This window comes from Megascapheus bottae, chromosome 29 (assembly GCF_031878675.1).
Source record: "Megascapheus bottae isolate mThoBot1 chromosome 29, mThoBot2.hap1, whole genome shotgun sequence".
Classification (NCBI taxonomy): domain Eukaryota; kingdom Metazoa; phylum Chordata; class Mammalia; order Rodentia; family Geomyidae; genus Megascapheus; species Megascapheus bottae.
In genome coordinates, this window is record NC_143537.1 from 13,416,364 (window position 1) to 13,444,345 (window position 27,982).

The 27,982-nt window shown below is 47.3% G+C and overlaps 2 protein-coding genes, 1 long non-coding RNA gene and 1 pseudogene across 3 annotated transcripts; 3 read left to right on the forward strand and 1 right to left on the reverse strand.

The window, feature by feature from the left end:
• Positions 1-445: 445 nt before the first annotated feature.
• Positions 446-19,028, reverse strand: LOC150044807 (uncharacterized). Its single transcript, XR_016533026.1, has 3 exons — positions 18,700-19,028; positions 18,247-18,373; positions 446-2,878 (listed from the first exon to the last, which is right to left on the reverse strand). It is a non-coding gene; the product is annotated as an uncharacterized LOC150044807 (long non-coding RNA).
• Positions 7,285-9,285, forward strand: LOC150044808 (sperm motility kinase 3A-like). The gene is made up of 2 exons (XM_090320787.1): positions 7,285-8,681; positions 8,714-9,285. The coding sequence occupies exons 1-2, from the start codon at positions 7,776-7,778 to the stop codon at positions 9,053-9,055; spliced, it is 1,248 nt and encodes a 415-aa protein (XP_090176913.1). The 5' UTR covers positions 7,285-7,775; the 3' UTR covers positions 9,056-9,285.
• On the forward strand, positions 10,124-11,031 carry LOC150044809 (sperm motility kinase 3A-like; annotated as a pseudogene).
• Positions 12,460-13,785, forward strand: LOC150044810 (sperm motility kinase 3A-like). The gene is given in 2 exon segments (XM_090320788.1): positions 12,460-12,749; positions 12,791-13,785. Coding segments are annotated over 2 exon segments (867 nt in total). The 5' UTR covers positions 12,460-12,464; the 3' UTR covers positions 13,373-13,785.
• Positions 19,029-27,982: the final 8,954 nt, after the last annotated feature.

Below are 27,982 nucleotides of genomic sequence, written 5' to 3' on the forward strand. Positions count from 1 at the left end.
AAAGAAATGCAGTGGGAGAGGCTGAGGACCAGAGGTCGGGGAATATGAACTAACATTCCTGTGGGGAGCCGGATGGCACCTGTTTCCTGCCTTGCTCCTTGTAACTTATTTGGTATGTGAGTGCGAGGCCTTTACTCGTTACTAAGTATCAAGTTGCTCTTCAGTCTGCGCATGAGGAAAAAGGGCGTGACCAATCCCGAGTCTCAAAACGGCCTTAGCAACAGAGTAGCCAATGGTAGAGAGCCCCTTGTTCCTTGGGCTTATATAAGCAGCTGCATTTCCCTGCCCAGTGCCCCTCTGCTTCAGCTCTCCCCTCAATCAAGTGGCTCTTCAATAAAGCGTGATACGAGAAGGATCCTCGGGTGGTGTCCATTCTTCCCTGCTGGTCAGGGGTGTCGGGCGCCGCAACTGGTGCCGAAACCCGGGGAGGGATCCAGGGCATTCCCCCATTTGTTACTTAATAATTGGGGGTACCAGGTTGGAAGTATGGACGGAGGTCGTTTCTTCTGGAGCTACTTCCTGCTGTAAAGGGGCGAAGTAGTCAGGGGTCCCTGATTTGTCTTTGACCTGATACAGTTCAAGAAGTATTTGCTTGGCAGTTTGGTTGGCAAAGGTCCTCGTCTTTTCCATGAGAATAGTTACCTAAAATGCAAGGCACAATTACTAAAAAGCAAAAAATTGCTTCTAGTGAGCTTATAAGAGGAAGAAGCCAGGGAGGGATTGATCCCCAGAAGGGGAAATCAGAGACTGAAATAGTCTTCTCCATCGTGGATTGGAGACATAGGTAGTGTGGTCCCTGATTCCCCATATCCTGGGGGGAGAAGTAAGTCTAGTTTCATCTTAGGATCACAGGAACCTAAGAAGGGGGTAGAAGAAATATTTAAAGGTACCAGAGCCAACTGGCATCATGGTGTCTTCTGGCTACTTCCTGCTAGCTTGGGGGCAGCAAGGAGTCACTGGTGCTGGGGACTTGAGGGTCCAGGTCTGTGCTGGGCAGAGCAGGCAGTCTAAGTGAGGCCTCCAGTTGTCTTGACTTATACCCAGGTGGAGTCCTGGGTGAGGCCTTTTGTCCTGTTCAAAGCAAACTTTTGAAAAGGTTAAGCAAAAGGCAGACAAGGTGATGGGACCAGTTAACATGAATGACATAGGAGAACACACCCTGGTCCCAAGCTAGGAGAAAGTTCCATTTGCAGCATAAGTCCAGTTGTGGCCCATGACAAGGAAGGAGGACTACTTGGGGGAAGGGGTCAGGAAGGAGTGTCTAAGATTTGGGGTGGCTGGGGAGGTGAGAGCATAGTGGACAGTCTGGGAGAAATCAGTGAGAGGCTAGGGCTAGATTGGAGGGATAAAGAGTCCAAAAGGAGGCTTTGGTAGATGTCTGGATTCTAGACTATGTATGGGAGACCCCAGACGCTGCCAAGGCTAACTGTCTTGTGTCTAACACTATAAATACAAATAGCAGGTAACCAAGGCATTCCGATGTAATCTCCTGTCCAGCTAGAAGGTACATAGCTGATACACACATTGGTTAGGAAAAGGTATGGACATTGGTTAGGAAAGCAACTATTTCTCTTGATCTCCTGGCTCTGATTTATTTGGAAAGGGCAAGTATAACATGGCTGATATCATCTCCTCTGACTCCTCTCCATGGCCCCTCGTGGTCAGAACTGACCTCATCCTAAGGGTCTAGGTGCTCATGGCTGGGAAAGCTCTTCACAGCTGGCATCCACAGAGTTGGAACTTAAGGCCTGGGCACTGTCCCTGAGCACTTCTGCTTAAGGCCAGTGCTATGCCAATTTTAGTCAGAGTACTTCCAGCATTTTCCTGTTTTCTTCAGAGTCTCTTGAACCACACACTTCCAGCCTGGCTCCTGGTTGGTTAGTTGCGAGATGGAGTGTCAGAGGGATTTTTTTCTGCCCGGGCTGGCTCTGAACTGCAATCAAAGGAGGCTTTTCCACCAAAGCCCTTTTTATTTCCAATTAAAGCAACAAGGAGACCAATAGGAATAGGGCTTCCCTGTAACTTCTCAAGGATTGACCAACAAATACTTGCCAGAGTTCTGCAATGACAAAACGCACTAGATGTGATGAGAATTTTCAAAGAGCAACTGATCGGCATGTTAGGGTTCCTTGGTCTATGGTATCCTGGCTACCTGGGGAACAAGGGATTTCTGGCACTCCTATTGATAAGCATGTAGGCTAGTTTTCCAGGAACCTATTTCTGATGAAATCGTGAGGGCCCAGATTTGCCTCTTGCCTCTGGGACACCTACTTTAATCCATAAATTACATGTATCAGCACTGTGGTAAAAATCCAAACTTGGCATCTCTTTGCTAGTTACCAAAATGATAGCATAGAAACCAAATCACATCCTTTCTTTGTTCATACATGCCTTGTAACACAAGGATAGGAAGCCTGTCCTAGGGTTCTAGGCCCAGAGGCTCCTTCTCTGCTCTGTGGGAGGTAATTGGTGCAGTTGGGTTTGTGGTGCTTAGAAGACAATATGTTCACCTTGTGCCACAGGCCAGAACCATCATGGTATACTCTCTACTAATGTCAAAGCAAGGAGCAGGATACTTATCTCTGTTCTTCCAAGGGGCCTGCCAGATTACCAGGAGCTTTGAAAGGCAAAGGAATCTGGGAAGATTATTTTCTGGCTTGTTGCCCCTGCGGTCTACCTTGTTGGGATTAACATTACCGACAGGTGGAAGAGAATACACACAAATAACAGTAAAATCTTGGCTGCGTTGTATCTAAAGTGGCTTGCACCTTTCATCCCGAATCAGCAGGCTTGTTAGTTGTGTGTGATGGAGCCAGGCAGGATCCAGAGGCATCTCCCAAAGTCCTTGGATGGATTGTCACACCTCCTGCTGGGTTGCCTGCAAACTTCCACATGGACTGGTTAAAGACATTTGAAATCTCCCAGCAATTTCTTGGTTGCTTACTGAATACATTAGCTTTTGCAGGCTGGAGCCTCACTGGTTTAGGCAGAGTGACAACTTCGTTACCTAGATATTTTTCCTAGTAAGTCTAGGCTTTTGTAGGCCAACATTGATAGATTAAGACTGTGACTATCTCCTGAAAGTGAAATCTACAATTTAAACTTTGTCCCTCGGGTTTAAACCTTCCAGGTCACAAAATCCATACAGACCAAAGGCCAACCTGCCAAGTCTGTTCTCCACAGCAGCCAAGGTGGTTTCTGAGATGGGCTACTCTATTGCAAACTTGTGGCCACGGAACAGGATTCTAATTCTTTTGATCTTGGAGTAAGAGTCACAGACATGTGTCTTAACCTACAGCAACTCAGCCATAACAGGCCTTCTGCAAACCCGACTCTTAATCCTAGCGAGAACTGAGCAATTTGAGGTAGAGCTAGGGCAGGAGTGCTCTGGACCTATCAAAATACAGGGAAAACACCAGTATTTAGACCCTGGACAGACATGGGGAGACACCCATGCTAAAAAGGGTGTGGTCCCGGGGCATTCTCCCATACTTGAGAGACAGAATGAGCAACAAGTGACTGGACTTTGTACCAGTAGTGAAGACAGGCAGGTTGGAAGCAGCTTAGCCATGGACCACATTGATCCATGTAACTAGTGCCAATCCTACATCCTGAGTCACTACTCACTGCATGCTATTACTTTAAAACAAAATGCTGATCCTGGAGGAGGAAAATCAAGGCCACACAGAATAGCAAGTTGTCCATTGAAGGCCAACAGAGAAGAACACATCCAACGACACTCAATTTAAGGAGACGTATGTGCAAGGCCTAGCTGGGCGAGTGTCCTATAAACTAAAGGCAGAGAGGATTGTAACACTGTACAATCTAGACAGCATAGGGGAAAGTACTCGGGGCTGGCCAGACTCTTGTGAGCCACCGTGCCCACACTTGCACACTTGTTCCACAGTTACTCTTGCTCCTTGATCTTAAAGGAAGCTGATGGGAGCACAGGAGAGAAAATGGAGAAGCAAAACCTGATTTTACCAAGGTGTTACCAGCATCAGATTAAAAACACTTAACCTTTAGCCTGGATAGACTAAAGAATGGCATGCTGGTTTTATACCATTGTATTAGTCTTGACCATATTTAAATTGCAGCCAACTATATTACCATCTGCTACATATTCCAGCCTGTTGGGGTCTGTATTTTTCAAGCGAAACCAACATTGTTTCCTCAACTCCTTTCCCAAGGCCTTTTTACTTACTACTTTCTCCATCATTTGAGTTTTTGGATTAATTCTTATACACATTTAATGGCACTCAAATGTGATCAGCTTGGGATTTAAAACTGTCCAGGATATTTTCTTTGGTTTAGAGTCAGGTAACTGCCTCAAGGCAATTGCCTGTGGCCCCACCCCCCGATTGCTGGGGGGGGCAGTCATGGTTAGTTTCTTTTGCTGGTTGAGTTTTGACACTGTCAGCTCTACCATTTTTGGCCTGGGGAATGCTTTGTAGTTAACACAAGGTTTACATTAGTTACAACAGTAGTCAAAAGCAAGTAATTTTGAAACCGTGATGACACACATCTTTTACACACAGACAACATTTTCTTTCTCTTTTTGATAGTTCTGGGGCTTGAACTCAGGACCTGGGTACTTTCCTTGAGCTTTCTCAAGGCACTCTGTCACCCGAGCCACAACACCACTTCCGGCTTTTTCTGTGTACTGGGTACTGAGCATTCAAACCTGGGCCTTCATGCATGCTAGGCAAGCACTCAACCACTAGGTCACACTCCCGGCTCAGACAATAGTCGTTTTGTGCACTAACTTTTAGGGTCCACTTAGATTTTAATTTTCTGAAATTTCAGCAGTAACATGAGATAATTTTGTCCAATCATAATGTGACCATGTGGTCAGTTAGAAAACAAAAACTTTGCCAACACACAAAATCTTCCACAGATTATACAGCCAGAAAGCAGAGAAGGCACATTCCAAGAAACCAATTCAGCTCCAATGCAAAGCTTAATTGGAATGCCAGGGTGATTAGAGAAGGGCCAGGAGACCAGAGAGGACAGGAGCACAAAGACACATGGCAAGGCGTAGTGGATTCTGAATACCTGGATATAGTCAGGCCAGGGCTGGCTAGGTCACAGCACCTTGACCTCTGAATTGAACTGAAAGGCAGTGCTGAGCTGTAAGCACTCTGTTACAGAATTTACAAGAGGTTCCAGAATTTATCCAGGGCTTGAGTTTCCACATCCCTGCCCCTGCATCTAGGAATTCAGGCACACCTATTATCTGAGGGGTGGGTACGACTACACCTCTGAGAGTTCTGGGGAAGGTGATGCCTGTTAAACACAATTCTCTATTATCTACCACATGGTCAATGCTGGAGAAATACAAGATTTAGCCAACAACAAGCAGAATTTCCATGCATATTGATAACAAGAACAGAAAACGTTTCCTTTTTCCTTTCCAAGGTGGGTACTAAAAATCATGGATACATCTGAAAGTGAGTAACTGTCCCACTTGCATTACAGGTAAGCAAACAGGCAGGCAGGCAGTTTGGAGAGGTTCAGAGACAAAGAAAAATTTCCATCTATCAGAGTGCTCACAGAAGTTATACTGGGGGTCCAGCATCTCATGAAGGGGCCATGAGGACTTCCAAATTTGGCAGTAAATTTGATCACATGAGGTTTAAGATCATACTAAAAATTGAGCATTTTTTTCTGAAGAATTTTACTCTTCCTCCCGTTGATGAGTGAGTGACCAGTGGAGCTGAAGCTAGAGCTATCCACCAGTGTTCTCAACGGGTCTCTATCAGTAAAAAATTGAAAGGAACAGCCACAAAATGAAGCCATCACAAATAACTTATGAGTCTACTGACCTTTAAGCCAGTGGCTTTTTATGGTCCCTTGATAAAGCTTGGAACTTGACGCCAAGTCTTTCTTCCTGTATTAATACAGTAGCCTTCCTGATTCAACACCTGAGCCCTCAGCTAACTTCAGTGGTCACTCACCATAGCTGCAGGTGCACTCAACAATTGTAGAGGATAGAAATAAAGCCCTTGGTCAGGAGACATTGACTTTGCTGGTCCTATGGATGGACCTAGAATTGGCACAAGATCCTGAAGAGTTCAAACTCCCAGGGTAGAAGAGTAAACTTACTGAGAACGCCTTGATCCAAGTTCGGCACCAATGAAGCAAACCACCACACATGACAATGAAGTGGCAGGCCAGAAGGAGAATTATAAGGAAGTTGATTAGGGGAGCCACCTTGCCCACAGGGGAGAGAGGGAGACAGAGATGGGATCTGTGCCTGTCCATGTAGATCGGGCTAGTGGGGGAAGATTCGATGGGCAGGGAGCACAGGTAAGCAGAGAGAGTAAGAGTGCCCATCTCAGCTCAGTGCAGGGAATTACAAACTGCCCGCGGATGTCATAGGAGGGGCTGAGGACCTATGTTTGGGGATTTAGATGAACTAACAACTGCTATGGGACAAGAAAGGGGCTATAATTTGTGCACAAGGATTGAGTCCACTGAATGATGTCACCCCAGGAGCAATGCTAGGATGACTGAATCACACATGGTTGCCATGGTAGCTGAAGTGGGAACTCCCCTCACAACTGTCCTCAAGGCACAAGGGCATAACTGCCAGTGGGTGCATGCCTGGCTCTGATTGGTTCACCTCCTAATTGATGTCACTAGGCTCCCTCGTGATCGGTGGACCTCCCCAGTGACATCATGGATAATTGTGAGGAATCTTCACCAGGGTCCATGTGAAGCAGCTGAGCTCCACACTTGGAAGTCACAGCACTGGGAGCTTTTCCTCACTGACCCTCTCGACTTACTCGGAGGGATCTTGAGGTTTTGCTTGCGTATGAGGGGTCTGTGTTTCAGTTCCTTGGATTTGGGGACCTTGTTTCATTCTGGGGTTTGTCCTTATTTGGTTGATTAAATTCGCTAGTTTAGGGTAAGCTTTGTTTTCCACCAAGTCCATTTAGATAATTTTAGATCAGTTTAACTTTGATTACACTGAAAAATGGCCATGGTCAACAAAGTGTCCCTCACCTCCTCATCCTCAGAGGAGGAGATCACCATCATCGGGCAGTTTGAATTGAAGGAGGTCATCGGGTATAGCAGTTTCGGCTATGTGAAGCTGGCCTATCACCGCCTCGCGGACACCAAGGTGGCAGTGAAATTTCTCCTGAGAAAAGATCTGGAGAGCCAGGAGATAGCAAACGAGGTGGACATCAGTAAGACTGTGCATCACCCACATCATCTGCTTGTTTGAAGTGATGGAGGACGAAGAGTGTGTGTATGTGGTCATGGAGCTAGCCGGAAGACATGGGACCACTGGCTAGTGTCCTTTTGGTTCCCACATGGTTGCCATGGTAGCTGAAGTGGGAGCACCCCTGACAACTGTCCTCAAGGCCCAAGGGCATAACTGCCAGTGGGTGCATGCCTGGCTCTGATTGGTTCACCTCCTAATTGATGTCACTAGGCTCCCTCGTGATTGGTGGACCTCCCCAGTGACATCATGGATTATTGTGAGGAATCTTCAGCAGGGTCCATGTGAAGCAGCTGAGCTCCACACTTGGAAGTCACAGCACTGGGAGCTTTTCCTCAGTGACCCTCTCGACTTACTCGGAGGGATCTTGAGGTTTTACTTGCATGTGAGGGGTCTGTGTTTCAGTTCCTTGGATTTGGGGATCTCGTTTCGTTCTGGGGTTTGTCCTTATTTGGTTGATTAAATTCGCTAGTTTAGGGTAAGCTTTGTTTTCCACCAAGTCCATTTAGATAATTTTAGATCAGTTTAACTTTGATTACACTGAAAAATGGCCATGGTCAACAAAGTGTCCCTCACCTCCTCATCCTCAGAGGAGGAGATCACCATCATCGGGCAGTATGAATTGAAGGAGGTCATCGGGTATGGCAGCTTTGGCTATGTGAAGCTGGCCTATCACCGCCTCGCGGACACCAAGGTGGCAGTGAAATTTCTCCTGAGAAAAGATCTGGAGAGCCAGGAGATAGCAAACGAGGTGGACATCAGTAAGACTGTGCATCACCCACACATCATCCGCTTGTTTGAGGTGATGGAGGACGAAGAGTGTGTGTATCTGGTCATGGAGCTGGCCAGTGGGGGACATCTCATGGGCTGGATCCTCAAGTCCCCCCGCCACCGCCTATTTGAATTTGAGTCCAGGAGGCTGTTTCGAGAGATCGCCAGTGCGGTGCACTACCTTCATGAGAACGGCATCGCACACCGGGACCTCAAGCCTAACAACATCCTGCTGGATGGCAAACGCAATGTGAAGGTGATGGACTTTGGCATGAGCGTGAGGTTGACACCAGGGGAGAGGCTGAAGGGCATTTGTGGAGCTGTGACATTCCGGGCCCCCGAAGTCTTCCTGCATCAAATGTGTGATGGGTACAAAGTGGACATTTGGACCATAGGGGTCCTGCTCTATGTCATGGCAACAGGGAAGTTCCCGTTGGAGAGGAGGAAGTTGTCTGAGATTCGGGCACTGGTCCTAGAGGCCAAGTACGAGGCTCCTCTCTACCTGTGTGCAAAGGGACATGACCTGCTTTCCCAGATGCTGACGATGGACCCGGACGAGAGGCCCAATGTCGGCCAAATCATGGAGCACCCGTGGCTGGGTCAAGGGGTGGGATTGGGCCCGGGTCCTGAGGAGCCGTTGCCTGGAAAGCTGGACCCCGTTATTATCAATGTCATGAGCCACATGGGGTAGAACGCAGCTGATACTCAAGAGGCAATATGGGACCGAGCGTTCAACAAAGCCATAGGCATCTAGCTGCCATCAAAGAAAATCTAAAAGACAACACCAGCAAGGCAAAATTGCAGAGGATTCCCTCTGCTATTGTGCCATGCCCAACTCCTGAGAGACTCCTGCCTCCACGAAGGAGAGCCAGTTCACCTGCACGACTCCCTCGCTCCAGCTTGTCCTCAGAATACCAGTCGCAGGATGATGACATGCAGTCATCTCTGAAGATAGGACAAAGTGCCAGTGTGCCCGCCATTCCCCTCTGCTTGCTGCAGAGCTCCAGCTCCAGCAGGGTGGGGGCCAGTAATCTTTTCTTGCCCATCTCTGGCTGAGCAGAGTAAGTATTTGGTAGGAAGCACATAATACCCTTTCTCCTAGGCAGTCAAAGGTAGAGCCCCCCAGCCTCCCACCTGAGGAATAAGGCCGTGCTGAGGAGGGGGGCTAACATGATAGCATTCTTAGTAGATGCTGCTAAGGTGTGTGGCTCCCCAAGAAATGTCCACAGCATAGGAAAAAAGCTATTCCAGAAAAAGTGGTGCCGAACTTTGAACTAGCACAATGTAAGTCACACAACTCTTTGGCAGTCCAAAGAGTTCCAGAGAAAGTGGTACAAAACTCTCAGACAGCACAATGAAAGCCACAGAACTCACCAGGGTGCACAAGGTCAAAGAAGTGTGGACTTAAACAGACGCAGGAGGGAAGGGGGTCTTGCAGGAAGTTCACACTGCTGTGTGCCAAGTGTATGCCAAGGGTGCCAAGCAGAGGCCTCAGACCAGCACAGCCATGCCATGTGACAACTACTAGGGGATTCACCGGAGCTGGCTTTCCAATGTGATGTCCCCACAGGATCAGAGATATGATACCCCGCCCCTCCCCCCCACAGCACCCCTATCCCCACGAACACATGGGACCACTGGCTAGTGTCCTTTTGGTTCTCACATGGTTGCCATGGTAGCTGAAGTGGAGCTCCCCTGACAACTGTCCTCAAGGCACAAGGGCATAACTGCCAGTGGTTGCATGCCTGGTTCTGATTGGTTCACCTCCTAATTGATGTCACTAGGCTCCCTCTTGATTGGTGGACCTCCCCAGTGACATCATGGATTATTGTGAGGAATCTTCAGCAGGGTCCATGTGAAGCAGCTGAGCTCCACACTTGGAAGTCACAGCACTGGGAGCTTTTCCTCAGTGACCCTCTCGACTTACTCGGAGGGATCTTGAGGTTTTGCTTGCGTGTGAGTGGTCTGTGTTTCAGTTCCTTGGATTTGGGGATCTCGTTTCGTTTTGGGGTTTGTCCTTATTTGGTTGATTGAATTCGCTATTTTAGGGTAAGCTTTGTTTTCCACCAAGTCCATTTAGATAATTTTAGATCAGTTTAACTTTGATAACACTGAAAAATGGCCATGGTCAACAAAGGGTCCCTCACCTCCTCATCCTCAGAGGAGGAGATCACCATCATCGGGCAGTATGAATTGAAGGAGGTCATCGGGTATGGCAGCTTCGGCTATGTGAAGCTGGCCTACCACCGCCTCGTGGACACCAAGGTGGCAGTGAAATTTCTCCTGAGAAAAGATCTGGAGAGCCAGGAGATAGCAAACGAGGTGGACATCAGGAAGAATGTGCATCACCCACACATCATCTGCTTGTTTGAGGTAATGGAGGACGAAGAGTGTGTGTATGTGGTCATGGAGCTGGCCAGTAGGGGACATCTCATGGACTGGATCCTCAGGTCCACCGCCACCGCCTATTTGAATTTGAGTCCAGGAGGCTGTTTCGACAGATCGCCAGTGCGGTGCACTACCTTCACAAGAGCGGCATCGCACACCGGGACCTCAAGCCTGACAACATCCTGCTGAATGGCAAACGCAATGTGAAGGTGATGGACTTTGGCATGAGCGTGAGGTTGACACCAGGGGAGAGGCTGAAGGGCATTTATGGAGCTGTGACATTCCGGGCCCCCGAAGTCTTCCTGCATCAAATGTGTGATGGGTACAAAGTGGACATGTAGACCTTAGGGGTCCTGCTCTATGTCATGGCAACACGGAAGTTCCCGTTTGAGAGGAGGAAGTTGTCTGAGATTCGGGCACTGGTCCTAGAGGCCAAGTACGAGGCTCCTCTCTACCTGTGTGCAAAGGGACATGACCTGCTTTCCCAGATGCTGACGATGGACCCGGACGAGAGGCCCAATGTCGGCCAAATCATGGAGCACCCGTGGCTGGGTCAAGGGGTGGGATTGGGCCCGGGTCCTGAGGAGCCGTTGCCTGGAAAGCTGGACCCCATTATTATCAATGTCATGAGCCACATGGGGTAGAACGCAGCTGATACTCAAGAGGCAATATGGGACCGAGCGTTCAACAAAGCCATAGGCATCTAGCTGCCATCAAAGAAAATCTAAAAGACAACACCAGCAAGGCAAAATTGCAGAGGATTCCCTCTGCTATTGTGCCATGCCCAACTCCTGAGAGACTCCTGCCTCCACGAAGGAGAGCCAGTTCACCTGCACGACTCCCGCGCTCCAGCTTGTCCTCAGAATACCAGTCGCAGGATGATGACATGCAGTCATCTCTGAAGATAGGACAAAGTGCCAGTGTGCCCGCCATTCCCCTCTGCTTGCTGCAGAGCTCCAGCTCCAGCAGTGTGGGGGCCAGTAATCTTTTCTTGCCCATCTCTGGCTGAGCAGAGTGAGTATTTGGTAGGAAGCACATAATACCCTTTCTCCTAGGCAGTCAAAGGTAGAGCCCCCCAGCCTCCCACCTGAGGAATAAGGCCGTGCTGAGGAGGGGGGCTAACATGATAGCATTCTTAGTAGATGCTGCTAAGGTGTGTGGCTCCCCAAGAAATGTCCACAGCACAGGAAAAAAGCTATTCCAGAAAAAGTGGTGCCAAACTTTGAACTAGCACAATGTAAGTCACACAACTCTTTGGCAGTCCAAAGAGTTCCAGAGAAAGTGGTACAAAACTCTCAGACAGCACAATGAAAGCCACAGAACTCACCAGGGTGCACAAGGTCAAAGAAGTGTGGACTTAAACAGACGCAGGAGGGAAGGGGGTCTTGCAGGAAGTTCACACTGCTGTGTGCCAAGTGTATGCCAAGGGTGCCAAGCAGAGGCCTCAGACCAGCACAGCCATGCCATGTGACAACTGCTAGGGGATTCACCGGAGCTGGCTTTCCAATGTGATGTCCCCACAGGATCAGAGATATGATACCCCGCCCCTCCCCCCCACAGCACCCCTATCCCCACGAACACATGGGACCACTGGCTAGTGTCCTTTTGGTTCTCACATGGTTGCCATGGTAGCTGAAGTGGAGCTCCCCTGACAACTGTCCTCAAGGCAAAAGGGCATAACTGCCAGTGGTTGCATGCCTGGTTCTGATTGGTTCACCTCCTAATTGATGTCACTAGGCTCCCTCATGATTGGTGGACCTCCCCAGTGACATCATGGATTATTGTGAGGAATCTTCAGCAGGGTCCATGTGAAGCAGCTGAGCTCCACACTTGGAAGTCACAGCACTGGGAGCTTTTCCTCAGTGACCCTCTCGACTTACTCGGAGGGATCTTGAGGTTTTGCTTGCATGTGAGTGGTCTGTGTTTCAGTTCCTTGGATTTGGGGATCTCGTTTCGTTTTGGGGTTTGTCCTTATTTGGTTGATTGAATTCGCTATTTTAGGGTAAGCTTTGTTTTCCACCAAGTCCATTTAGATAATTTTAGATCAGTTTAACTTTGATAACACTGAAAAATGGCCATGGTCAACAAAGTGTCCCTCACCTCCTCATCCTCAGAGGAGGAGATCACCATCATCGGGCAGTATGAATTGAAGGAGGTCATCGGGTATGGCAGCTTCGGCTATGTGAAGCTGGCCTACCACCGCCTCGTGGACACCAAGGTGGCAGTGAAATTTCTCCTGAGAAAAGATCTGGAGAGCCAGGAGATAGCAAACGAGGTGGACATCAGTAAGACTGTGCATCACCCACACATCATCTGCTTGTTTGAGGTAATGGAGGACGAAGAGTGTGTGTATGTGGTCATGGAGCTGACCGGTGGGGGACATCTCATGGACTGGATCCTCAGGTCCACCGCCACCGCCTATTTGAATTTGAGTCCAGGAGGCTGTTTCGACAGATCGCCAGTGCGGTGCACTACCTTCACGAGAGCGGCATCGCACACCGGGACCTCAAGCCTGACAACATCCTGCTGAATGGCAAACGCAATGTGAAGGTGATGGACTTTGGCATGAGCGTGAGGTTGACACCAGGGGAGAGGCTGAAGGGCATTTGTGGAGCTGTGACATTCCGGGCCCCCGAAGTATTCCTGCATCAAATGTGTGATGGGTACAAAGTGGACATGTAGACCTTAGGGGTCCTGCTCTATGTCATGGCAACACGGAAGTTCCCGTTTGAGAGGAGGATGTTGTCTGAGATTCGGGCACTGGTCCTAGAGGCCAAGTACGAGGCTCCTCTCTACCTGTGTGCAAAGGGACATGACCTGCTTTCCCAGATGCTGACGATGGACCCGGACGAGAGGCCCAATGTCGGCCAAATCATGGAGCACCCGTGGCTGGGTCAAGGGGTGGGATTGGGCCCGGGTCCTGAGGAGCCGTTGCCTGGAAAGCTGGACCCCGTTATTATCAATGTCATGAGCCACATGGGGTAGAACGCAGCTGATACTCAAGAGGCAATATGGGACCGAGCGTTCAACAAAGCCATAGGCATCTAGCTGCCATCAAAGAAAATCTAAAAGACAACACCAGCAAGGCAAAATTGCAGAGGATTCCCTCTGCTATTGTGCCATGCCCAACTCCTGAGAGACTCCTGCCTCCACGAAGGAGAGCCAGTTCACCTGCACGACTCCCGCGCTCCAGCTTGTCCTCAGAATACCAGTCGCAGGATGATGACATACAGTCATCTCTGAAGATAGGACAAAGTGCCAGTGTGCCCGCCATTCCCCTCTGCTTGCTGCAGAGCTCCAGCTCCAGCAGTGTGGGGGCCAGTAATCTTTTCTTGCCCATCTCTGGCTGAGCAGAGTAAGTATTTGGTAGGAAGCACATAATACCCTTTCTCCTAGGCTGTCAAAGGTAGAGCCCCCAGTCTCCCACCTGAAGAATCAGACCATCCTTAGGAGGGAGGCTAACATGATAGCAATCTTAGTAGATGCTGCTAAGGTGTGTGGCTCCCCAAGAAATGTCCACAGCATAGGAAAAAAGCTATTCCAGAAAAAGTGGTGCCAAACTTTGAACTAGCACAATGTAAGTCACACAACTCTTTGGCAGAGAGTTGTGGACTTCAACAACTCCAGGAGGGAAGAGGGCCTTGCAGGAAATTCACACTGGTGTGTGCCAAGTGTGCCAAGCAGAGGCCTCAGTCCAGTACAGCCAGGCCCTGTATCAAGTGGTAGGGATTCTCCAGCTGTGATTTGGTGAAAGGATAGCTGACATTCAGCTGGCTTTCCAATGCTGAAATATATGCTGAACAGTAGCCTCAAGCTGCCTGTACCTCAAAGCTGGGGCTTCCAGTTTGATTACCCACTTATTCATATTATCATTTCCTTTAAGAGCTCATCCCATTTGTTCCCTGAACACTAAGATTTTTTGGTCCCAAATGCTACAGCAGGATATCACCTGACCTTTCATGTATGTCAACTGCCTGCCTAGTTATTTATTTACTTATTTGTGTGGTTTGAATTGAGGTCAGTGTGCCTGTTATTCCCTCTTGCTTCCTAGTTTGAGCAGTGGCCAGGATTCTATGCTTTCCCTTGGCCTGCTGAGCAGCTCAGAGTGTTTCCACTCAGAGCCAAATGCCCTTCCCTCATGGCAGCCACAGGTGGAGGCCACAGGCTCCCACTAGAGTAACAGGCGGCTGAAAGGGTAGTCACCATTCTTTCCACACTCTGCTACCGTGTGAGGACACAGAAGTAATGTGCATAACTTAGAAACAAAACTGTTCCAGAGAAAGGCGTGCAGAAATCTGAACCAGCACAGTTGAAAGCGAAACAGCTCAGGACCTCCGGGAGATTCCCACTGAGGTTCAGAAAATCATAGAGGGGTGGACTTAGAGCTGCAGGTATGGAGGGGGTCTTGCAGGATGTTCACACTGCTGTGTGCCAAGCATGCCCAGAAGAAGCTTCAGTCAAGCACAGTCAGACCATGTGACAAGTACTAGTGTATTTCCAGCTGGGATTCTCCTGGTCTCCAGGCAACTCAGTCTAACTCCCGAAAACACAAGTTCTACTGGATAGGTCGGCGCATAAGGGACCTGTACCATGCACCATGTCAGCAGTTTTTGCCCCAGCTTTCCTGTCTCTTCGTGTAATTGTAAACCTCATTACTATTCTAATATAAAGCCATTATCAAAGATTCCCTGGTTTTCCAGTTGTTAATTTGTGCACACACACACACATACATGCGCGCGCATATTTTCAAGACTTCTCCACTCCCCATCCCCCACCATGAGCCCAATTTTCTCTTGGTGGATCCTGAGGGCTAGTGGAGCTGCGTTTCAAATAGAACAATTGGAACCCCCAGAGTCCATTGCTGGACTGGAAAAGTGTATAAATTCAAATAATTTTCCTTCCTTTCAGTGAAAGGTGAAGACATCTGGAAGGAACAAGAGACCTGAAAAACAATAGAGAGATAGTGGTGCCTGTGGATGGACCCTGCCTGGGATACCTGCCTTCCTACTTGAACAGAAATTCAGTAAGGCTAGATGAGAGCCCTTCCACTGGGTTATTTGTGTTGTTTTAATCATGGGCATTAGATATCCACACAAAGACCGTGCTGAGGGCTGATGTTACCTTTGGATGACAAGTGTGTAAAGGGGAGGAGTTGTGCATACCTGGCCTTTGCTGTGTGCACACTGGGGTCAGGAGGCTGAGCCTGCAGAGCCGGCTGGGGAGATCTGCACAGGAGGTGGGCTGGGGCTCTTGATGGATCAGTGATCCAGCCTCGGGCTATTTGGGAAAAAGATCTACCATGCCAAGCATGCCCAGCAGAGATATCAGTGTACCTCAGCTAGGCATAGGCCAAGTACTACAGGATTCTGCAGCTGGGATTATGGTCAAAGAACACCTGACACTGAGCTGGCTTTCACATGCTTGAAAGTGTCTGGAAAGGTAGTGTGAAGCTGCCTGTACCTACTGAGCTGGGGGTACCAGCTTGAATCCTTACTCACACTGTCACTTAACAACCCTTCACATTCATCTCCTGAACACTAACTTGACTTTTTTCCCAAATGCTGTCAGGCAATCAACTGACCTTCCATGTACATTAACTACCTGCTTATTTAGTTTGTTTAGGTTTGATCTGAAGCCCATGGATCTGAGGGGCAAGAGGCAACCTGGACTCCACTTACCCTCTGGTGGTCTCTAACTGAGTACACTCCTAAGGACCCTAGTGATGCTGGCTAGCTAGTTCAGAGCATGGGTGCACATCTTGAATGGACAAGGAAAAAACCTGTCTTCAGACACCATGGCATTAATATTCCCACTTTCCTCCATTTCAATATTTGTTCCTGTATCTCTTTGTTTTCTTTTTCTTTTTTGTCATTTGTGAGGCTGGAACTCAGGAACTGGGTGCTGTCAAACAGCACCAAGGACCAAGGAACATCTTTGAAGTTTAAACACATGGGACGCCAGCACTGAAAACAACCTGTGGTGTGGCATAATCTCCCATCTCCTGCTCCATTTTGCAGCCCAGAGCTATCAGCATTGCCTTTAGGGTCTCCTGGCCATGATGACTTGAACTCAGATCACCAACCTCACATCCAGAGTGCACTTTTCTCTCGGGGACTCTAGCAGGATATTCTTAAATACCACAGAAGAAAAAGGAACTCATTGCCACTTGTGCACACATCCCTCACGTAAGTCACTTGAGGCTAGGAAGGAAAGTGGACAGTTAACCCCCTGCAATTGTCTGAGGACCAGACAATTCCTTCCAACCCTCAGCCCATCAGCATTTTCCTCAGAGCCATCGGTGTGCCTGCCTGCAGTGATCTGTGCAACACACACCTCGTCTGGGAAGAGTGCACTTTGCACTCTAACTTAACTTCTCGGCTTCCATTGTCAACCTTTGACTTTCATTCCTATGTTTTTCTTGAGTAAAAGTCATGGGAGAAACAAATGATGCCAAGTTCCCAGTCACAGGTGGCTCATAATTCTAGCTACTCCAAAGGCTACGATGTGAGGGTGGAGGTTTGAAGCCAGCCCAGGCAATCTATGAAACTCTTATCTCCAAAGAAATAAGCTGTAAGTGGAGCTGTGGCTCAAGTAATAGCCTTGAGTAGACAAGCTCAAGGACAGAGCCCACTCCCTGACACAAGACCTCAAGAATGGATCACACAGTAAAAGTTTTACTATCTGTATCCTTGACTTTATATATTGAAAGATACTGGAGTTACAGAATTCTAATTCCACTGTCATGTTCAGAGCATAGATGTGAAAATGTAGCCTTTATCTCTTAGCGTAGCGAGTCTAAGACACAGATAATAAAGCTCTCTCTAATGAAAGTCTCTTCCTTTTCCTTTCTCTGTTGTTTCTCTCATACACTACCCTTTTCATTTACTGGGATGTGAGTTTTCTTTTTCTATGTAAGTGACTGTCCTGTATGTACTGACTACACTGTCAGCACAGGGTCTCAAGGTGTCACCCCCTGCTCCTCCCTTCTCCCAATGTAAGCTCCTTCCATGATGTACTAAATAGGGCAAATGAGACAATGGGACAAATGTGGAGTGTGCTATATCTTCAAAAAAACCCCAGAAAATTACAACGTGAAAGGAAAATCACAATTCTCTATGATCTGCAGCAGTGTCACATTTTACGCCCTCTAGATTAAAATGAAAATCAAAGGAGACAAGGAGTAGCAGTTTTTGGAGCAACACCCTGCTGCCACCTCTGAATAGCCCCATCCTTCTCTTGCCTATCTGAAACAAGCTGTCAAGCCACACACAAATACACAGATTGCAATTGTTTTGCCAGTATTGGGATTTGAACTCATGGCCTAACAAGTGCTTATCTGGTTTGCTCCATTCACTGGTGCTCTACCAGTCAACTCAAGGCTCCGGTCTAGCTTTTTGGTTATAATATTGGAGACTGGGTCTCTTAGACTTTATCTTCCCAAGATGGCTTTGGACCACTGTCCACTGGATGCGAGCCTCAGGAGCAGCTATGAAGCAAATGGACTTCCAGTGCGTAGTCTAGGTATCATATTCCTTCCATCACACAGTGAACAACTGCCAAATAACATCACATTTACAGTTCTGACCCTGTTATTAATTTACCTTCGTTGCAACAGAAAAACAATGTTTAAAACTATATTTCTGATCCACTGTTTAAAGCTATATTTCTGATCCAATCATTAACTGCCTTCTTTGAAACAAAAAAAAATGTTTAAAAATAAAAAGGTGGGCTGAAGCTCTCATTTAAACTAAGTTAGCAACTTCATCAAAAGCATCCACCCCTCAAGGATGAGCAGAAACACAGGCTCCCATAAATCAGTTTGGAAAAAGAACGTAGCATTAACATGCGATGATTCTGACCTTGTGTTCTGCAGGTGAATCAGCTGGAGCTCTAGTAGGAAAGGGGACAGGTCTTCCAGGTGCTGTCATGGTGGCATCCTCTCACAGTTTGTTCAAATCCAGCTGTCCTGAGCTCCTGGGGAATGGTCTGTGAAAACATAAAACAGAAAATGGGGTGGTTTGATCAAAGTTTCTCAGAAGTTGCTAAGACTAATGGCTCCGGCCCCACGGCCACCCGGGGCACTGGGTGGAACCGAGCCAGACCCAGGAGGAGGAGCAGGGAGGCCGCGGCGTCCCCTTGCCCGCCTTCTCCATGGGCCTGCGGGGCTGCCTTGTGTCTAGGCTCACAGGGGCTCGAGGAGGGATCGCACTTCCGGCCCATTCCCCCACGCTTCCGGTCACATGGGAGGCGGACTTCCTCCTCCCCGCCCCCTGCATCACACGCATGCGCAGCAACGATCCCACCCGGCTTACAACGGCCGATGTCCACGCAGTCAGGCTCAAGAAGCCCCTGTGTCTCAGCAGCAGGTGCAGCACCAACTGTGGAAGATGGGCAAGGAACCCAGCTCGGGCCCTACGACTGGACCCCAAACGCCTCAGGACGTACCGGGGAGAAGCCAAAGGACGGACTCCGAGCTTTCCACCTTCCATCTTGGGCAGCCGTTGCAGTGGCGCGCGTCGAGCTCATCCGGGTCAGCACGCATGCGTCCACGCATGCGCATGCGCACCCTCCTCCTCCGCTGTGTGTATGTGCGTGCATGCGCATCCCTGGCCCATGCTTCCTGACTGGACTTCTTCCTGCAGCCCAGACCTGACATGAGACTTTCCCAGTTTCACCTGCAAACCTTTCAGTGGAGGGTATACAGTTGCATTTCTGTTTGACCAGAGAGATGCATCTGCTAGGATCCTTTTGTGTTTTTATATGTTGATTAGCTCCAAAATGTAACCCCAGCACCTCATTACATGGACCTCTGAAGTTCATATTCCTCTTTCTGTCGATATCTCTACTCTAGAGGAATAATTGGTGTCCGTATTTTCCTTCGCTTTGATACACTGTTGAGAAAGTCACTGTAGTAAAATGAAAAATTGTTGTATTTCTCATTTGCAGTATTGTCTTTCATTTTAGTGGGTAAATGGGATTTAAGAAGCACAAGAACTCTACTTTTATGTCACTTTTATATGCCAAATAATAATAAGAGTTAGTGAGTTAGAAACTCTCATATTTCATTTATTCAGTGAATTAGGATGCATATTTAACATGTTTTAGTTAGTGGCCCTCATTTTTTCCTCCTCTAATTATTGAATTAGCTTAAGTTCTCTGTTATGGACTGCCAGCCATTGAAGTGATGGAGTCATTAAACAAACAAGTAATTTGTATCAGATACTGCATCTGACTTGAGACTTGCTTCCATGTTTTGTCTGAAAGGTTATGAAACTGGATGACCTTTGGTGTGTAGTTGTTAAACAGAAAGAAAAGAGAAAGAAAGTAAGACTTTAATACCCATCCAAAATTTCTGTGAAACTTGACCCAAGCTCTGAAGTTTATAAGGGAATTACTTAATAATATGATCTGTTCATTTTTGAAAAGGATCCATCTCTTTCCCCATCTTTCCATAGTAAAAATAATTCCTTCCTGCCACTAGTTGTCCTCACTTGCATCTGTTACATATTGGAGGATAATCCTCCCTCCAAACAATGCGCTGGAACTGAGATGTTTATATTTTCAAACCCATATGAGTGTTGCAGGTGTTGTATGACTAAACTTAACTGAGTAACTGAGCCCCTGGCCTGGTCTTTTTTTTTTTTTTAATCATAAAGTAAATGTAACTGTCCCTCAGCACTTATACAGAAATGCTAAGTATCCTTATATCAATGCAAATACTTTAATATAATACAACAAAAATTTTGCAAAAACCATATGACATACCTAAAAACTTTTGTCTCCCCAGGACTAAAAACTGTATTTTATGTTCATGGGTCATGCTAGCAATTTCCAATTTTTTTTCTTGAATTTCACGTGCTGGTAATTAAAACAGATAAATTACCTCTTGGTGACTGAAAACAAAAAAGAAGAAGAAGAAGAAGAAGAAGAAGAAGAAGAAGAAGAAGAAGAAGAAGAAGAAGAAGAAGAAGAAGAAGACGACGACGACGACGACGACGACGACGGTGAGGAGCTGGGCACCATTGGCTCATGCCTGCAATCCTAGCTACTCTGATGGCTGAGATCTGTTCTTTCTGGAAGGTCATGGGGCTTGAACTCAGGGCCTGGGCACTGTCCCTGAGCCTCTTGTGTGCTCAAGGCTAGCCCTCAGAAACCACTTGAGGCACAGCACCACTTCTAGGTTTTTCTAGGCCCCGGCGTCCCCTTGCCCGCCTTCTCCATGGGCCTGCGGGGCTGCCTTGTGTCTAGGCTCACCGGGGCTCGACCAGGGATCACACTTCCGGCCCATTCCCCCACCCCGCCCCCTACATCGCACGCATGCGCAGCAACGATCCCACCCGGCTTACAACGGCCGATGTCCACGCAGTCAGGCTCAAGAAGCCCCTGCGTCTCAGCAGTAGGTGCAGCACCAACTCTGGAAGATGGGCAAGGAACCCAGCTCGGACCCTACGACTGGACCCCAAACGCCTCAGGACGTACCGGGGAGAAGCCAAAGGACGGACTCCGAGCTTTCCACCTTCCATCTTGGGCAGCCGTTGCAGCGGCGCGCGTCGAGCTCATCCGGGTCAGCACGCATGCGTCCACGCATGCGCATGCGCGCCCTCCTCCTCCGCTGTGTGTATGTGCGCACATGCGCATCCCTGGCCCATGCTTCCTGACTGGACTTCTTCCTGCAACCCAGGACTTTTCTTTCCATTCAACCAGATGGAGAGAAATCTTGGAAGGAGCCAGAGACATGAGAAAGCCCAGTAGAGGTGTTTCCTCCTCCCAGGATGGGATTTCAGTATTGGGTTGCATTACAGAGGGGGAGGGGCAGTGTGTTCCCTTGAGGCTATGGACAGGGCTGTGAGTTTTGTACCCACAAGGGACCAAATGAGCTCTCTCTCCCCACGGAGGTCTACTTTTGCATTTTCAGTCAACAGGACGATACACAGGCATGCTAGTACACTCCTAAACTTCTCTGGAACAACTGGCGTGTGTTTGGCTCAGCATCTGAAGGCAAGAGGATTGCATGGAGGCCCAGAGGATGATGCTGTCACAGGTTAGCCGGCACGGAACACACACCATAACTAGGCTTCTATGGGCAGGATGGGAACCCGGCTGGAGGAGAGACCTAGAACTCAAGAGCGAGGAGCTGATGTGGGATGGAAAGGCTTCTCAGAGCAGGAGGAGGTGAGCTGGTGTGTGGAGAAAGCACACGAGGCTTTGGGAAAAGGACCTGGAAACACAGGGGAGGAGACAGTGAGGTGAGGGTGAGAGGGGCTGTGGAGGGGAATCTTGGGAAAGCAGTGGGAAAGAGCTTTCATGCTGAGTGGCAGAATAATGGTTCAGTGGATGTGTTAGGGAATAGGTAGGCCTTCATGCAGTGGACATTTTCTGAGTGACCACAGGATGAGATACACCATGCTGAAGACTGGGAATACCACACATGATAGTTTACACCCAAGCATGGAGAATGACAATACCCAAGCATACATCACTAATGGGGGGCATGTGTCAGAAGGAAGACGGAGGGTGGAAAGAATGAGTAGGATGAGTGGTGGGAATACTGTCTCTGTGTGTGTGTGTGTGTGTGTGTGTGTGTGTGTGTGTGCAAGGTTGCATTTCTGAGCTGGGTATCATAGAGTAGACCTCTTTGGCAAAGTGAGTTTTGGGAAGGATGGAAGGTGTGAGCAGCTGGGTGTCTGGGGAACAGCCTTCCAGGCAGAAGAAATAACAGTTGTCCCCGAACAGCATAAATGGCTTCCACCAGAAAAGGCACAGGAGCCTCTGGGAAGCACAGGCTCTGCCCTTCACCCACGTATGATAGTGAACAGTGGAAGGATAGGACTTGTTTCAAAGCGTGTCCTGTGCAGTTCTTTAATCTGAGTGAAACTGTCCTGTATCTACTCTAAAGCCACATTTCTTAGCCTTCAAGATGAAAGAGTATGTGTGATATTTGTGTTTCTGTGCCTGCGTTATTTCTTGAAGTTTAGTGATCTCTCGTGCCATCCATATTGTTGAAATTGGTTGATTTTGCTTGTTTGTTTCCTTAAACACAGGGCCAGGATGCTTTTCCTGAGTTCTTTTTCTCAATGCTAGAGCTCTACCATTTTGAAGATGGCACAACTTCTGGTTTTCTGGTGGTTCATTAGAGATGTGTTTTTTTTTTCCTTAATATACTATTGACTATATATACTCTCTTGTTATGGGTCCAGTGATAGATATCTGAATAATTGTGAGTCATGCTAAAGTCAATGGAATATCCATGTAAACAAAACAAAAGTATTCTGTGGCTGGGATCTAATGGCTTATGGTTAGAATCCACCCTGGGGTAGAAATTGCATGAGACTCTTATCTCCAATTAACCACCAAAAAGGTGAAAGGAGAATCATGGTTCAACATGATAGAGCATTAACCTTGAACTAAAGAGCTCAGGAACAGCACTCAGGCCCCAAGTTCAAGCCCTACAACCACCATCACCACTACCACCACCACCAAAACCATCTAAAAAGTATTTGTGAAAATCAACCCTCACATATCTTATCTCTTTCGCTGTTTGGTTTGGAAATCATGTGAAGCATTTCAAATTGACTCCATTTAAATTCCAAAACAAGTGACCTTCAACAGAGAAGAGAGAGCTTCTTCAGCCACACTGATGTCAAAGACTCTGAAATGAGCCAGGACACGTCAGCTAAATACGGGGACACGTGTTGTTGGGAGAGTGGCCTCAGGACCCAGAAGTAAGTGCAAGCTGTGCTCCTGAGACTCTAGTCTCATATTTTCTATTTGAAGAGTCATTCCTAACTGGAAGCCTGGCGCTGTTCCTTGGTCAGCCAGAGAATAGAGTCTTTCGTGTCTAGATGGGGCTTTTGGTGTGATTGATGGTACTGAGTTACCAAGCTCTTTTCTCCCAGCTCACATAGCAGTTACAGGGCGAGCAGACTAGGTTGGCTTAGTCTGAGAAAGCAAAAGTCTCAAAACTTAATTTTCCTCCCTTTGAGACATAGGCAATCTCTCCTATGTTACCACATCTTTAATTATCCCAAGCACGTGTATTTATTCAGCAAATATTTTCTGATTGCTTATTAGTAGCATGTAGATCGTTTCTGGTCACTAGGGATGTCTATGAGAGATATAATCTTTGCTTTCATGGTGTCTATGTTAGGGGCACTGAGAACATCAAAGTTAACGATTCTGGCCACAGTTTGCTGGTGACGAGAGTTCAGGTTCATGTTTGCCCCCCCTCCTCACAGATCTAAGAAATAATGGAAGTATGATATTCCTCCCCCAAGGTTACTCTGGCACTGTTGGGGTTTTGTTTGAATCCATGGCCTGGGCACTGCCATTGAGCTTTTATTCTCAAGGCTAGCACTCTATTACTCTGAGCCACATCTCCACTTCCAGTTTCCTGGTGGTTAATGAGAGATAAAAGAGTCTCAGACTTTCCTGCCTAGCCTGGCTTTGAACCATGATCCTCAGATCTCAGCCTCCTGAGTAGGTAGGATTCCAGGCGTGAGCCACCAGCTCCAGCCTTCCCTAGTTATTTTAAGTAGATTTCACTGAATTACAGGCTTTGAGTTGCAGTTCACTCAAACTCCACGAGATGGCAGGATTGCCCACTTTAATGACAAGGACCTACAGAGTCTCAGATTCTCCTTTGAGAACTACACCACTCAACATAAAGCATGGGAGCCCTGATTGGGAATTTCAGAAGCTCCTCTGACGACCCCGGGATGTCCATCTGAGTTTTCTGCAATCAGTAATCCATCATCAGAGTCAAGATAACAGTGCTATCACAATTACCCTTAAACTTAACAATAAACATAGTTGTGGAGGAGAACAAACAGTAAGCAGAGAAACAGAAGAATTCTTAGTAGTTTTTATCTTGTCTTTAATCTGTTTTCCATTCTTCATGGTCTTCTGGGGAACCCTAAAGAGAATCACAAGTTTCCTCTCCACAGCATTTACATAGCTGGAGGTCAGAGACCTAACTGACAAGGGGTTGGTGCAGAGAATTCCTTTGAGTTGGGAACTGAGGTGTAAAGCCTTGACATTAAAAAGAACAGGAACTGGGAAACTGATGGCTCAAGTTTGTATCCTAGCTACGCAGGAGGCTGAGATCTGAGGATCAATCATCTGAAGCCAGCCTAGGCAAGAAAGACTATGAGACTCTTATCAACACTGAACCACCAGAAAAGCAGAAGTGATGCTGTGGCTCAAGGTGGTGGAGCACTAGCCTTGAGCAACAGAGTCCTGGGACAGCATCCTGGCCCTGAGTTCAAGTCCATGACCACAACAAAGAAACAAACAAACAGAAGGGGAACATGTGTTGTCACCATAATTGCATTGCTCAACTTTGCTTTATTACCGTGACATATGATACTTGAGTCAATTACCTCATAGTTGATAAAATCCCTTAGCTCCCTACAGTTTGTAGGTTCAAGTGCAAGGTTGGGTAGTCTCTTGCTTTAGGCCTCTGACAAAGACTGTATATCCTGATAGGAACACTTGTCAGAGCAGATGCTCAGGTGAGAAGCACACTAGAAGGGAGCAAGAAGCTCTTGATCCGAGGACCTTCCCATAAGGACCCATCTCTTTTTTCTTTTTTTTTTTTTTTGCCAGTCCTGGGCTTGAGCTCAGGGCCTGAGCACTGTCCTTGGACTTTCTCAAGGCTAGAGCTCTACTACTTGAGCCTCAGCACCACTTCCGGCTTTTTTCTATGTATGTGGTACCAAGGAATTGAACCCGGGTCTTCATGCATGCTAGGCAAGCACTTTAGCCACTAGGCCAAACTCCCGGCCCAGGACCCATCTCTTAAAGGGCCCCCAGTATCTTCTAGTATTGCTACCTTAGTGATTAAATCCATAGCACATTCAATACCCACACTGTGGCAGTGACTGTCAGGTTGAGTCCTTGAGAATGTTAATCTGTTGAACCACAACATCCTCGTGAGAAAAGTTATGAAAATAGGAGAATGCAACGTCCAGTGATTATGAGAACTAAATAACATGCCATAACAGGCACAAGGAAAGGCTGTTAAAAATGGTATCTGTAGGGCCGAGAGTTTGGCCTAGTGGTAGAGTGCTTGCCTACCATGCACGAAGACTCGGGTTCGATTCCTTGGTACCACATATATAGGAAAAAGCCAGAAGTGGTGCTGAGGCTCAAGTGGTAGAGCTCTAGCCTTGAGAAAGTCCAAGGACAGTGCTCAGACCTGAGCTCAAGCCCAGGACTGGCAAAAAAAAAAAATAGTATCTGTAGGCAGGCCCTAATGGCTTACACCTGTAATCTTATAGCTGTTCAGGAGGCTGAGATCTGAGGATTGCAGTCCAAAGCCACCCAGTAGACCAGTTCACAAGACTCTTATCTCCAATTAACCACCAAAAAGGCCTAAGAGGAGAGGTGGCTTAAGTGGTAAAGCAGTGATTGTGGGGGAAAAAGTTAAGTGACTGTGTGAGTCTTTTGAGTTCAAGCCCCAATACCTGCATAAAACAAACACCAACCCAACACCAACAAAAATAATTTCTGGAAAATAAATGGGCAATAAACAATAGCTGTTTTGTGTTACTGGTAATATTGCTACAATGTTTTCCCATAATAAAATAGCTATAGTCAATCTTGCTATAGATTGTGTTGCTGCTATTAATGATGAATATTGAAGCATTTTCCAAATGGATATTCTTTAGCATCAGCTGTCTCATCTAAGCTGGCAATTTATCAAATACATATTGTATGTTCTTAATTATAAACTAGGTTCAGGTTAATTCAGTGAGAGGTTCACATATATTTGGGGACTAGCATGTGAATTCAATATAGGCCCTCTGACCAGTTAGCCAGGAGTTTATAGTCTACACTGTAGGCTCTGACGAATCACATGACCTCTGGTGGTTTGCAGGAGGTAAGAATCTCACAGACTTTTCTTCCTGGGCTGGTTTGGAACCTGGATCCTCAGATCTCAGCCTCCTAAGTAGCTTGGATTACAGGTGTGAGCCTAGTATTATTTTGTCTTATATTAGCGTGTGCATCAAATAGATTAAGGAATCCTTCTGCCAGTTGGAGTTCTGTAGGCCTGGGTTTCTGGGAGACACACTGGGGAACTATCCTATTTGCAATTCCTTTCTTAAGGCAATTATCATTCTGGGCAGTCCCAGAATTCTGGTAGTGCTTAGTAGTGACACAGCAAGTTCCCTAAATAACAAACACGTAAGTAGAAAAGAGGCCATGGGTTCCATTAAATCCACTTCTGAAGGCAGCCACAAAAGGAGGGAAGAAGAGGCAACGTCAAGAATATTAATGGACAGTGAATCTCAGAAGAACAAATGACATAGCAAGATGAGGCTGAAGAATGAGTACTGTTTATTATTTGGGAGGGGTGAAGAAAGAATTAGTATTGTTTCTTATTTTGGGTATTACTGGGGTTTAAATTCAGGACTTTATGCTTTCTGACCCACCCATTAAAGAATAAAAGAGCAGGGAAAGTGTTTAAAACAGACAGCTTAATTGTATTTAAAAGCAAAAGAAACAATAGGAACCGTAAAACATCCAAAATGATTCCTTGTGCAAGAAGGAGTCCAGGAGCCCATGTCTCTATGCCTGCTGGGATATCTAGAGTCTTGGCTCCTCCCTCTGTGGCATGGCCTGGTCCAGTTGGTGGGTAGAGGGGTGGATATGTGCTGCAGGGAGTCTCCTGATTGGTCTCTCTGTCTCTCCTGAGTCATTGCCCTGCTGTGAGATTTGCATGCATCTTGCTGAGTCCTTCCGCTTTGCATCCTGTCGAGTCATCTCTTCCCTCATTGGAGCTGGTCCTAGCTGCCATCTGTTAACTAGCCAGGGATGCCTAACTCCTCTATGAAGGAATGCTCAGAGGGATGCTCAGATGCCAAGCTGCTAAGCAGCTACCATATTAGGAGACAAAGGGGCAGAGAGAGTGGTAGACTCGGCTTAGCTCTCCAAATGTCTCTTCCGAGAGCAGCTGAAAAATCTGTCCTCATTCCACCCTCCTACCTCCCCATTTAAGTACATTTCTTCATCAAGCTTTCACTCACCCTTTCTCATTCTCATATTCACTCCAATATCAATTCTTGCCCGGCCTTACGAGGCCCCATTACTTCTACCATAATTCCAGTTTTCTTCTTTTCTTCCATCTATCCCTCAGGCCTTGCTCATGCTTCCCAAAGGTAGGGCTTGGGACTACTCAAGATCTTGAGAAGTAGAGAGGTCGATGGATCCTATATAGAATGAGAAAAAGGGGGCAAAGGAGAGATCTAGTCAATAAACCAAATTGAGCCTTCAGCACACAGGAACGTGGCTCATGTTTTCATGGGCTCCAGAACTGTTTAAAAAAGCAAGAGAATATTCTCTCCACCCCTTTACTCATTTATTGTTGCAAAGGAAAAGTATAACCTTGGAGATCTGAAGCAAGTGGACTTCCATGGCGTAGTCTAGGTATCAGTATTGTCTCCCTCCCTGTTACCTAGTAACAGGAGAATGAAGCTCTATCGCCCCACGTCTGGGAAAGTCAGATATAGGCCAGCCACAGGGCTGACCTAGCTACTAACAGCCTTCTTTGCAAGTGAAAAGAAAAAAAATGTTTAAAAAATGCTCACAGAGCAT

Coding starts and splice junctions, on each gene's coding strand:
- LOC150044808 (XM_090320787.1), top strand. CDS start 7,776: ATGGCCATGGTCAACAAAGTGTCCCTCACCTCCTCATCCTCAGAGGAG. Junction 8,682..8,713: donor TTATCAATGTCATGAGCCAC/ATGGGGTAGAAC, acceptor TACTCAAGAGGC/AATATGGGACCGAGCGTTCA.